The following is a 13,867-nucleotide window of genomic DNA, read 5'->3' as shown; positions in this document are numbered from 1 at the left end:
TCGTCCATCACTAGCCTTTACCTGGTGTTCAAAGTAGCAGCCATTCTGACACAGATGGCAGTACAGGATATATAGTACTGTAAAGAGGAGCTACTAGACAACAAATATAAATGTTTTACCAGTGAAATGGCCATGTTAATTGTTTGTATCAGAGTCTGAGGTTAACGCATATTACTGGTTTCATTATAATCATATATTGTGCCTATGAAATACACTCTTCTCAATGTGGTAATGCTATAGTAAGTAGGATATATGATATGTACATGCTAGAACACAGCTCCAGGACACAGTTCTGCCCTCGGCATGCTGATCTATAGCTCTGCAAATCAAAGGGAGGATGAAGTGTGCAGAGCACAGGGGATGTTACAAAGCAGTGCTCCAAGGGTTCAGCCCTGCCCCTTGGTGCTCCAACATGCTAATTTGCATATGAATAAACATGAATATATATTTGCAGCTGTTTAGCATACAGACAAAAGAAAGGTATGGTTTTAATCAACATGAAGAGCCCTACCAATATGTCTGGTTTGATAGGGTTAATCATGCTGACAAGACTTCTTTAATTCTAGTTACAACTTACAGTGGCCAAGGAAAGACCGTTGTAAGTTGAAAGCATTTAATCCTGAGACCATTGTATCTTGATGGACTATTTGTACTTGGAATACTGTCACATTTTTTCTTTGGCAATTGTATCAGTCTTTTATTTTACATAAAAGAAAAACAAAAAAAAATCATGTCTACAGTATGTCCAATGCAAAAACAAATAATATCATACTTAAGATATCACTAAATATAAATGTAGGTGAAAATACTGTGCCTGAATGAGTTAATCAAGTATTAGTGTGTCTTTTCATGTATAATTGTATGTCAAATAATAACATTTATATATAGGTATCCTGGTTTGCAGCAGAGACATCCTTCTGTGTATCATTATACTCGGTCTTTCATTCACTTTTTATTGCCAGCTCTATGATTAGGTTGATTAGTAATTAAATATTTAACATTATTTCCTCTCTGATACCCCTTTAGAAACCATATTGGATAAACACAGTTTATCACACAGAGTCCAAAAGTAGTGCCTTAAAGTTGTTTACAATATATTGATTTAGTTGCATAGTAAGACCATGGCTACATCAATAAAAAGTCTCAGTGTAGCCCTAGCCTATATAAATCAAAGAATATCATATAATAATATTAACTGAGGAAATCGAAGTGACAAAGTGACACTTAAATGGCATCTTACCTTTTGACAAATGTTGCACAAATCAATAATGCAGAACAGGAAAAGTTATAATATATATTATCAGAGAAGAATGCATCTTTTCCCAGTTACTGTGCTCTCTAAATCTACCCACTCCTAAAGTAACATTCTCAGTTTTGATCGGCCAAGATGGACTGTCAGCTAAAAAAATCAGATTAGATGCTACCCATAAAAGTCTATAGAGAGGGAAGGGGAGGGGTGAGCTGGCAGTATGTTGCAGTCTTTCCAGACAGATAATGTTAGTTTAGGAGGGAAGAGCCTGATAAAAGAAAGAGGCATTTTTCTGATAAGAAATATTGGAAAGGTTCTTATATTCAAAATTTCAAATTTACTATTGATTTTTGCAAAGTTGTGCAAAAACTTGTTAATAATTTAATATACTTACAGACCATTATAAAGACAAATATTGCTGTATGTGAAGGTTTTAAAGAAATTTGATGACCTTCAGAACCAGAATAGTGTAACTGTAGATCTGGTTTTGAGTTTCAACAATATGTGCATCTTTGGAAACCTAATTTTCTATCTCTGTATATTTCAGAATCTTTCATGAAATGAGGGTCATATGAAATGCTCAGTATGGCAAGCAGGAAACGTCACAGTACCAGGGCTAGCATGCTGGATCAGAGACCAAGGTCCTGCCCTTCTTCTCCTCAAATCTTAAGTCGTGAAAAGGAGGACTCTGTATATGAGGAGGAAACTGTTGTTCATGAGTACACAAATACACAATTACATAATAGGCATTCTGCAAGCAATCAAGAGGAGCAAGACTGTAATGATAATAGTGGTGATGGTGACTCAAGTTCTGATTATGTGAATAATACTTCTGATGAGGAGTATGATGAAGGCCTTCCAGATGAAGAAGAAGGTATCACTTATTACATACGCTACTGTCCTGAAGATGACAGCTACCTTGAAGGCATGGACTGCAATGGAGAGGAATATGTCCACACTGAAGAAAACCACGTAGATACAGATGAATGTGTTGAAGCAGTGGAAGATGAGTGGACAGAATCCAAACTACAGCAACAAGAATGTATTGAAGGAGATGTAGGGCAGGAGAACCAGATGCAGATTTTAGAGGAGGACAATTCATCTTCATTAGAAGTTCAAGACCAGGAGGAAACAGCTCAGTATAGTGAAAATGAAGAAGTATATCAGGATTACTATCCTGTGGAAGCTAATGGTAATTCTCTTCCCCAATCTCCATTTCAGAAAAGGAAAACTGATGGTAATGTAGAGGATCAAGAGGAAGATATTGACCAGATAGTAGCTGAGATCAAAATGAGTATGAGTATGAGCAGTATCAATAGTACAACAGACATGAGCCCGGAGCATGTTGGAACAGAAATTGTGCCAATAGACCATAAGGAAATATGCCAGAAAACAGATGCAGGACACTCTGCAAACAGGCATGAAAGCCGACCAAAGTCTTTGAATATTCCATCAGCTTCAAAGCATGGTGATATACAAAGAAGTTATAAAACAAAAGTTCGAACTCCAGAAGAAAGACAGAAGTGGTCTCAAGAACAGGTTTGTCTTACTTACTTTAGAAATACTGTATCCTCTGTGACTTTTTCTTTTTATCTTTTATAAAACGCCTTTTTCCATTGATTTTTTACAGTAACAACAGTACCCCACTTGTGTAAAAGCCACTGTGATAAACGATATTTGTAGATGTTTTTTGTGCATTTATTAATTTATATTTTTTATAAAAAATTGTAGACCATTAATCCATTAGTCAGATAAGTCTACCAAGACATTCATTGATAGCACCCTGAAATATATTGGGACACACCAAACTGAGCACTTGTGCTCCCTCTTTCTTCCTTAGGGGCCTCAGAATCTGAACACTGATCTCTGATCACCTCTTCTAAAATGTCTGTCTGCCCTGTCAGAAGTTTGTTTAAATGATAGGCACACGTTAAGCATTCTAAAAAATCCTTAAACAGGGATCCAACATCACAGACTTCACCAATGTGAATATCTATTATATATGACATATTCACTAGATTTTCTCATTAAATGTGAAGATTTCATCCTGCTTGTTCTTTGATTCTACAGTTTGACCTGCTTCTCTATAAATATAAGCCCCTTTCTTATAACCAGTTTTAAAAACCAGTTCTATTGTCACACATGTTTTAAAAATGATGGCTACAATATGGAAGATGTTTGACATTTTAGTTCTGCTCAGATTATTTGTTAATCTAAGAATCTGGTGCAGAAATGTCAGTCCGTGTTATCACCTCCTATCATAAGTGTAAATGTGTGTCTGTTATGATAGCACCTATATACATTTAAATAAGGGCATGTAAAAACATGAGTTTTGTAAAAAAAAAATGGAGGTCTACACAAGGTCAGGTGAGCACTGTGTGCTGAGCAATATGAAGAGCTGTTTGCCATAAATCCAATTTATTCTTTATATTCACATAAATTACCTTTCAATCTCACACAAACATTCATAAATAAATAAATCAAGATATTTACTAAGCAATATGAACAATCAGATGGAAGCTACTCAACCATTATCGCTATCTGTAATGGCAGCATTTGATATTTGTGTAGTCATTTAAGCCAGTGGAATTGTGATTCTTGTGGAAACTCTTAGGGCTGTTTCACACGAGCGGATGCCGTGCGTGGCATCCGCTCCGTGAAAGAGTGCCAAGACCCGATGCAGACTGCAGAGGCACGGAGCATTAACATGACTGATAATGCTCCGTGCCTCTGCAGTCTGCATCGGGTCTTGGCACTCTTTCACAGAGCAGATGCCACGCACGGCATCCGCTCGTGTGAAACAGCCCTTAGTAAATGTTTTACCCTTACTTCATATTGTATTAGGTGACACCACACTAAGGGTCCATTCACACGTCCGTTGTTTCTTTCCTGATCTGTTCCGTTTTTTGCGGAACAGATCTGGACCAGATCTGGACCCATTCATTTTCAATGGGTCCTGAAAAAAATCAGACAGCACAATGTCAGATTTTTTTTCAGGACCCATTGAAAATGAATGGGTCCAGATCTGGTCCAGATCTGTTCCGCAAAAAACGGAACAGATCAGGAAAGAAACATCGGACGTGTGAATGGACCGTAAAGAATATTTCTGGGAATGTTCTTTCGGTGAAAGATCATTTGTGGACGATTAACTATTGTGTGAGAATTTAATGATGGCCTGTTGTAGGTTGGCTAAAAGTATAATTCATTGTTAAATTTCACTAGAGGAATGATTGTTTTGGTTGAAACATCCAGTTGATCAACTTTAGACTGTGTATGTCCATCTTTAGATCAGCACTCAATATCAGTATATTAAGTGGCTTGTCCCATCACTATGTTAAGTGTCATGTCCCATCTCGACGAGCCCTTTCCATATTCCCCCGGTGATGGCGATAAATAATCAACAAAATAGGTCACATTTAATTATTTTTACAATATGATGAAAAAGCTGCAGATCCCTGGATGGCCGCCAAGCTGGATGGCCGCCAAGCCTCTGTGCAGGGAAAAATGTAAATATTATGCAATGGTACAACAGCACCCTTTTCATTCTCAGGATCGCTGAGGTCCACGTGGTATGAACCCCCACCAGTCAAAAAATGATGGCATATCCTAGCGATATGCAATCACATGATGGGAAAAATGTATAAATAGGGTTCCTCAGACTTTTCTAAAAATCTAGCAGCCTTCTGATCAATGTAAACCAAATGGTGTCCTCCGTCACGCTTCCGATTCTGCCATTTTCACTGAACTCGCATATCTGCCAGGACTGGCTTTGGAAACTCCCACTCAGATCCTGACCGTATGTGTTCCTGAGTTCTCCTGTTCAACTATATTTACAGTATGCAGCTGAACAGGCAGACTCAGGAACATATCTGGTTGGCACCTGAGTGGATGAGTCTGCAGCCAATCCATGTGGTCTCATGAGTGCAGCAGATATGGCGGATTCAGTGTATGGTGGAAGGGAAAGTAGTGAAGAAACCATTTTGCCTCCACAGATGAGAACATTGCCAGATTTTTTTAAAATAACATTGTTTAAATCACTTTTTTATGTTTAAAATATTTGTAACTAATTTTGGATGAAGTTATTTTTAATTTTCCATGCTTATATCTATATTTAAACAAAAAGCATAAAATCCTGCCGTTTTCCCATTGGCTACTATTAATAGTAATAATAATAATTATAATAATAATAATAATAATAATAGGCACCTCTTCTTGGTCTGTAATTACTGTTAAGAACAGGTTTGGAAATATGGCGACCCCCATAATCATGTTCAGGAAATAGAATTAATAAAAATCTGCAATCAGAAAATATAAAAGGATATTGTTACTATCTGGTGTCCTCAGGTAGTAAAAACAAACAAATAAAGCCCTTCCATTTCTCTAAGGCCTTGAGATATCTGGAGTCTGGACCTCAACCCACGTTGTTTATAAGTAGCACACACCAGGTTAAAGGCCTGACTACCCATTGTATTATGACAGCTGGTAGCCATTACAGAGCGTAGGTCAGGTTGTCATACTGGGATTTGTCACAAGGATGCATTGCATGTATTTGTCATTTTGGTCTTTTGGCTAATACTTGTTCTGTTTGTTTTGGAAGTTCAGATTGTGTTAGGGTGATGGATTCTGTTTGGCAGCTGGCCTTTATTAAAGCCCTTTGAGTCATTTTTATTACAAAAGCTCTGTCATTGGCAAAAAATCTAGGAGATGTAAACTAAATGCACAATGCATCATACCTTCTGCTAGCTTTATCACCAAATGGATTAATTTCTGTCTGTGCCAATTTCAGAAATTCTGAATCCATTCTATTTAAAGTTGCTAATGGTTTTATTTGGGATAGTGTCTGGCCTTTGAATTTGTCACGACATAGTGAATAGTATTTAGAGAAAAAAGATAGATTTCATGTATCCCAGCCATTGGATTTACAATTTTAACAAAAAAGGAATGAGCCTTTGTGCTGTTTTATAAGTCCTGTAGTTGTTTTGCTTTTATTTTAAATGCAGAATGTATTGCAAAGTCATAGTCAACTGATCTCCTAGAACTTGCATTGGCAATGTTCTTGTGTATGTGGTGAGATTTTTGACTGCTTCCATAAACAATAACAATAAATGGTTTTCTATGTCATACTATAAGTAGTAATGAGTCATATATTTTGCTAGTCATCTTATTGGCTGTTAGATGTTAGAGCAGCATTGTAAGTGGCAGGCAATAAATGTTGTACCTCACCACCTCTATTTAAGCTTGGTTCCTCCAATTTAACATAAATAGTTATTTCATGCCTCTTTTGAACCAGTCCTTCTCTGTGTCAAAGATGCAAACCTCGTTGTCATCAAACGAATCTCCTTTGTCCTTAAGATGTGAGTACACAGCTGAATCCTTACTGTAGTTTTTGGCTATTTTGTGCTGGGCCATACACTGATGTATCTGCTGTTTTGTTTCCCCACTTTACAACTCTTTGCACTCCTCACTGCACTGGACTACCTATACAATATTTCTCTTTTTGTATTTTGGCGTAGGGTCTTTTGGGTGAACCAGTTGCTGCCCTCAGTGTGTTGCCAGGTTTAAATTAGACAGGGATGCAATTTTTATAGAAAATTCTTCTGAGCTTTTCAGATGCCCCAGTTATATACAGAAGAACCAAGTTCTTCCTTCTGCCCTGTTTCGCACCTTTACTGGCAATCTTGACATTCACGTCTATTATCTGCCATATACAGTGCTTTTCTAACACCTCTCCCAAGGTAGTTTTCTAACACCTAATAGCAATAACATATTAGGCTACTTTCACACTCGCGTTTTGGCTTTCCGTTTGTGAGATTCGTTCAGGGCTCTCACAAGTGGTCCAAAACGGATCAGTTTTACCCTAATGCATTCTGAATGGAAAAGGATCTGCTCAGAATGCATCAGTTTGCCTCCGATCAGTCTCCATTCTGCTCTGGAGGCGGACACCAAAATGCTGCCTGCAGTGTTTTGCTGTCCGCTTGACGAAACTGAGCCAAACAGATCCGTCCTGGCACACAATGTAAGTCAATGGGGATGGATCTGTTTTCTTTGACACAATCTGGCACAATAGAAAATGGTTCTGTCTCCCATTGACTTTCAATGGAGTTCATGTCAGATTCGTCTTGGCTATGTTACAGATAATACAAACCGATACATTTATGACGGATGCATGCGGTTGTATTATTGTAACAGATCCGTTTTTGCAGATCCATGACGGATCCGCCCAAAACGCGAGTGTGAAAGTAGCCTTGTCTCCATGACCAAAGCACAAGTCACCAGTACCTAATGCCCGAGAATTCTCGTAAAAGCCATTCTAATTGAGATAGCCAGTCGGATAACTAGTGAAGCGTCTTCAAGAATAAAAAAAGATACACGACTACTTGCTTTGAATGAGAATGTTTACAGACAGGTCACACTATCCCATGCCATTTCTTGCCACTCAACATATCTCACACACCACTGTGAGTGAGCCCTAGATTCTAATTGTAGTAAGACTCACTGGTTTACAGTTTACTGGCAACTGTTACTATTATTTGTTAAAAATGATGTTTTATTTACTGCTGCTGCTTGTGACAATTATAGTGGATGAGTGTTTGTACGTGGAAGTTCTGGATATTTGCCACATGTGCTACCAATCACTCAATGAACGAGAAATAACAGGTTTACCTTTTAAAGCATAGACGTGCAGTTCAGATTTATTCGCGCAACGTGTTACTAAATGCATTTTTATGAGGCTTCGTGGCATCTCTTTGTGACATTACATTGTGTGACAGTACCAGTTAATCAGCTTAAAATTACATCTCGAATCAGGAAGACCTCTGCTACAGCCCCAGTGAGATGAACCAGGAGAGGGCATCACTGGCTCTGTTTAATCTGGAGCTTTTTGGCGCGACAGAGTTTCTGAGATAATGATTGAGAATATTAAGTAGTGGAGTTGAATCGCTGAGATTTCCTGTAGGAATTCTTCTTCAGACATTTGAAAACTCTGTTCATGTAAGTCTTAACTGTAAGAGGACAGCATAACCTGAGGCAGTAATTATGTAAATTATGCAGATCATGCTGTATTAATCATCTTTTTGTTCACTGTAACTTGAATAATAATTTGAGATAAAAAAGTCCTCCCTTTAGCAATTTCACTTCTTAAAAGCTGTTGTCTAATTATTATAGACTTATATGAAATAGTGAAAGACGGAGTATGAGTTGTATGTGTTTTCTGTTTATAGCTGTCCTCAGTATTTTATCAACTTGACACATTAAATTGCATTCATAATGTTTTTGTATTCAGAGAGCGAGATAAGTATAGAAAATTCAGTTAATTTGCAATTGTAAGTAGGCAGTATTTTTTCTTAATATGATCTCAAAAACTTTTTGTTCATTACCTTTGTTCTTTCCTGTTATTCAATTATCTGTTTAAAGCAACTTTCCAGCCAGGATATTAAAAATGATATGTAGGTCAGTATCTACAGGCAGGTACTTACAACAGGTTCCATACCCGGACAACATAACACAGCATTCACCTCCTCTCCTTGAAGTCATCATTGCGCATCCTGCATCTTGGCAGAGCCAATTTAAGACACATTGTGACTCTGTGGAAAATTAAAATTGGGGTGCAAAATTCTTACATGTTGTTATAACAATATAATCACAATCAGTCATTTTAGAAGGTGGTATGCAGAAAGCTGCGGAGGTGATTTCTAGTGCTTTCAGGGGCATTGCTCGGGTCTTAAAATAATGGGGCAAAAGCATCAAGGTATATGTCCCCCACCCACACAAAAAATTATGTACATATAACATTATTAAATTATACCACAAGCAAATATTACCAGACAGTGATTAAATGTTATCTCCTTCTCATTACTAAACGGTGGTCGTACAGCAAGTGTCACAGCCAAGATCACTGTGTCAGTCTTACAGCCAAATCACCGCTGTAAATCACAGCAACTTTTCGGAGACTCGCTGTTTGACAACACGTCACCATATAGCCCCAGTAGAAAGAAGACTAGCAGATGCAGATGCAAAGAAGTCTCCACAATATTGTGCAGACTGAGTTTGGCCTCATTCCAAAGTCTATCAGACATAAAGCATTTATACATGGTTCTCATGTCTTTAGAAGCATCTTTGTTTTACTCGCAATATATTATAATTAGGCTATTGCATAAACAGCAATGTACATGGATAAAATTATAAAAAACATGGCACCAGGCAGGAGTGCTCATCATATACAGCAGTGTAGGCAAGGTTTAATGTACTAATGCCCATTTTTATATTTTTTTGGAAGCACTCTTTAAGACTCTTTAAGTGTCACTGATTTTGGCTTCAACTTGAAAGGGGATGCTCTGAGGAATCTCATTAGTCACTGCTACCTGCTTCCTTTATTTGTTACAGACAGCCTAATTATTGGGGTTAATTGGGGGCCTTTGTGAGATATTAGAGACTCATTAACATAGCTCGTAGTAACTTGCTCTTTCTTGTTAACTTGCTCCCTTAAAGGAACACTAAAAAGAATTGATAAAAGGAAACAAGAAATATAGTTGCCCTCGCTGCTTGTCAGCCCACTTCATTTTCTGCATGGTCTTGAAGCAGTCTTGGAGAATTCCTGCAGAGAGCACTTGAATTAATCTCCTGCTGACCTGTTAAATTTTTTGTCTGTGGGGCTTACCATAGTTTTGACCTATTGCAAACAGGGCGGATGAGGGATGCTCTTGCTCCAGCCAGTTGTCTTACAGCCAGTCACAGGATTGTGAGGATGAAGGCGCATGGCTGATCCACTAAGACAGAAGGACATGATCTCTTTATATACACTACTCACAAAAAGTTAGGGATATTTGGCTTGTGGATAAAATTTCAGGATGAACCTAAAATGCAGTCTAACCTTTACAGGTGAACTTAATATGGCCTTCTCTAAACTTTTGAATGCACATGTCCAACTGTTCAATGTTTCAGTACTTTTTGCACAACTTTCTTTTCTATAGTAGCTTAACGCCTAAATTCACAACAGGTGTTTGATCCATGAATCGTCCAATAAATGTCCTGGTTCAATTAGAATTGGAATTTAAACAGTCCTCCTCATCATGCTGTTCACATTTTGACATCATGAGACCAGGATGACACCTAACAATTGATCAACAGTACCTCACCATTGCGAGTCTTCAAGTAGGATGTTCTCAGACGGAAGTGGTCACTGACCTTAGAGTGTCACAGAGTGTCATCAGCAGGTTGCAACAGAGATACAGAGAGACTGGAAGAGTCACAGAAAGGCATATAAGTGGACGTCCTTGGGCCATATCCCACACTGATGACCACTTCATTGTCAACAATGCCCTGCAGAACCGGATGTTGAATGCCACAAAACTCCAGGTACATTTAAGGGAGGTGAGAGGCACCCAAGTGTCGCATCAGATCATTCAAAACCGTTTACATCCGCATGGTCTGCGTGCAAGACGACCTGCAAGAGTACCTGACTACACCACCAGGCACAGGTGTCATTGTCTTGGATGGGCCAGGGAGCATCTATGCTGAATGAGGGACCAGTAGGCCTCAGTGCTGTTCACTGATGGAAGTTAATTAGCGCAGAGTAAAAATGATGGCAACCAACTATTTTGGAGACGTCAAGGAGAGCGCTATGCATCAGCCACTATTGTCACCAGACAAGCCTTTGGTGGTGGTGGTGTTACAGCATGGGCAGGTGTGTCTAGTCAACTTCCCTACACTTTATGAATAGTACAATGACAAGCCCATACTACTTGAATAACATCATTAATCCAGTCATTGTGCTTCTGCATAAACAACACAGGCCTAATATAATCTTCATGGACGACAATGTTCAACGAGGTCAACGAGGTTGCATCATTATAGAACAGCTGCTGGAGACTGGGGTAGCTCAAATGGAGTGACTTGCACTTTTTTCAGACCTGAATCCCTTTGAAAACCTATGGGATTAGCTGAGTCACCGTGTAGAGGCTCGTAACTCTGTACCCCAAAACCTCAATGACCTGAGGGCCGTCCTTCAAGAAGAGTGGGATGCCATGCCTAAGCAGACAATAAGTCAACTTGTGAAAAGCATGATACGTTGTCAAGCTGTAATTGATGCTCAAGGCCACATGACAAGTTATTGAGACACTGACATTTTTGTGGGGGTATATCCACCACTGTTGTGGGCTTTTGTTTCAATAAATTGTTTATTGATTGAGGAAATCACCATTGCATGCTTCTACTTAAATGTCCTACTTTCATGATACAATAGCACTGTAGCGGGAACTTTTTATTTTAAGTTTTCCATAAATTTCACCCGAAAACAAAATTTCCCTAACGTTTTGTGAGTAGTGTATTTCTCAGTTTTAATTGTACCATGTGAAAAAATAAGAGAAAAGGGAGGAATAAAGGGGGGAAAGGCTGGGATTAAAAAAAAATAAAAAATTGTACACGTTTTGTATTTAGTGTTTCTGAGACATACTATATAGAATTCTGCTAAGAATCTTGCTTAGCGTTTTAGGGTACTTTCACACTAGAATTTTTCTTTTCCGGTGTTGAGTTCCATCACAGGAGCTCAATACCGGAAAAAAACTGATCAGTTTTATCCTAATGCATTCTGAATGGAGAGCATTCCGTTCAGTATGTATCAGGATACATCAGTTCAGTCCCTCTTACGTTTTTTAGCCGGAGAAAATAACACAGCATGCTGCAGTTTTCTCTCCGGCAAAAAATCCTGAACACTTGCCAAAATTCCAGATCCGCAATAATTTCCATTGACATGTATCAGTGCCGGTTCCGGAATTAGGTGTTCCGGCAAAACAGATCGAGCCTTCCAGTCTGCGCATGCGCAGACCTTTAAAAGTGAAAAAATAAATACCAGATCCGTTTTTCTGAATGACACCGGAGAGACGGATCCGGTATTTCAATGCATTTTTCAGATAATTCCGCATCCGGATCAGGCTGACAAATGCAATCCGTTTGCGTCCGCATTTGCGGATGTCGGCAGGCAGTTCCGGAGATGGCACGACCTGCCGGAATCCACTGCCGCAAGTGTGAAAGTACCCTTAATGAGTCCATTGCATCAATCTCCATGTTCCTGAGGATACATTGCAAAACCAAAAAACTGAACAGATTGCAAAACAAAATCTATATTACATATATTTTCATACACAAGTGTGAAGGAGCCTTTGAGGTGTTCTGGTAAATGTTTAATCAGCCTGTTGATTCTTGTAAAGAGGCACAAACTGCCTTTTATAAAACAAGTATCAAATATCTGAAATGCTGATTTGCATTCATACATTTGTATTTTGTCTGCCTTAAATCCAGGAGGTGGAATACATTGTAAACTCTTTAATTTACACATTTCTACAGAGAACACAATGTTTCATGGCAAATTCTGATTTCAATATTACATAAAATTGAATTATTTAAAATATAAATATTATATTGTATTAAAGGGGTTGTCTAACTCTCTCCCCAAGGAACCTACTCACCTTTTTAAATACTCTCAGTTCCAGTGTTGAGATTTCCGTCCAGCCTGCTTCCGGTCCCTGGCAGACTGGAAGTGATGATCTCTCATCCATGGACATTTTGAACACTGCAGCCATTCACTGGCCATCATAATTAACTGACTGGAAATATTGTACATTGTATTTACTGGCCTCAGCTGTGATTAGAGATGAGCGAATCGACTTCGGATGAAACATCCAAAGTCGATTCACATAAAACCTCCTTCCTTCAGGCTAAGAACTATTCCACATTAGGGTTGAGCGAACTCGAACTGTGAAGTTCGGGATTGTACCGAACGTTAGGATTTTTGGACCCCGAACCCGAACATTTCAGTAAAAGTTCTGGTTCGGTGTGGGCTATTTTATGGCGCTTTTTGAAAGAGACCCATAAAAATTACTTTTATCTGTCTGTTAGTTAGGTGGGCGGCGGTGGCTGCCATTTTATGCAAGTTCTGTGCAGCAGCACAGCATATGTGTATTTGTGACAGTCAAATAGAAGCTTGAACTACTGCAATTATATTCTGGGTTTTAAAAAAAACACCCATTTTTGGCAAGACCCTACATCTGTGGCCTTTGCAGCATTAGTCAGTGTGCAATTTAAGCTAGAAATACAGCAATAATTTTCTGGGTTTAAAAAAAAGCTGTCATATTCTGTTATTAAAAAAACACCCTTTTTGGGCAAAGTACTTAATATTGCAGCCTTTGCTGCATCTGTGATTGTTAAAAACAAGCTTTAAATAATTCAATAATTTTCTGGCTTTTAAAAAACACCCATTTTTGGCAATACACTCCATCTTGGGCCTATGCTGCATTAGTCAGTGTGCAATTTAAGCTACAAATACAGCTATAATTTTCTGGGTTTTAAAAAACACCCTTTTTGGGCAAAATACTCAATTGTACAGCCTTTGCTGCATCTGTACGTGTGAAATTCAAGCGTTGTAAACTGCTGTCATATTCTGTAATAAAAAAAACATCCTATTTGGGCAAAATACTTAATTTGCGGCCTTGTCTGCATCTGTCAGTGTGAAATTCAAGAGTTATATACTGCTGTCATATTCTGTTTAGTGTTGATCACGAATATTCGAATTTCAAATTTTTATCGCGAATATAGGTACTTCGAAAATTCACGAATATTTCGAAT

At 38.4% G+C, this 13,867-nt stretch overlaps 1 protein-coding gene across 2 annotated transcripts in view; it reads left to right on the top strand.

Annotated features, from left to right (window-relative positions):
* Positions 1-13,867, top strand: part of APBA2 (amyloid beta precursor protein binding family A member 2) — a 413,133-nt gene that overhangs the window by 145,840 nt on the left and 253,426 nt on the right. For both annotated transcript variants that reach the window (XM_044283308.1, XM_044283307.1), the window contains exon 2: positions 1,797-2,788. In XM_044283308.1, coding sequence (XP_044139243.1) covers positions 1,826-2,788 — 963 coding nt within the window. In that variant the 5' untranslated portion in view covers positions 1,797-1,825. The remainder of the gene's footprint in view (positions 1-1,796; positions 2,789-13,867) is intronic.

This window comes from Bufo gargarizans, chromosome 2 (genome assembly GCF_014858855.1).
Source record: "Bufo gargarizans isolate SCDJY-AF-19 chromosome 2, ASM1485885v1, whole genome shotgun sequence".
Taxonomy (NCBI): Eukaryota; Metazoa; Chordata; class Amphibia; order Anura; family Bufonidae; genus Bufo; species Bufo gargarizans.
The sequence above is the reverse complement of the archived record's forward strand: the minus strand, read 5'-3'. Positions and strand labels throughout refer to the sequence as shown.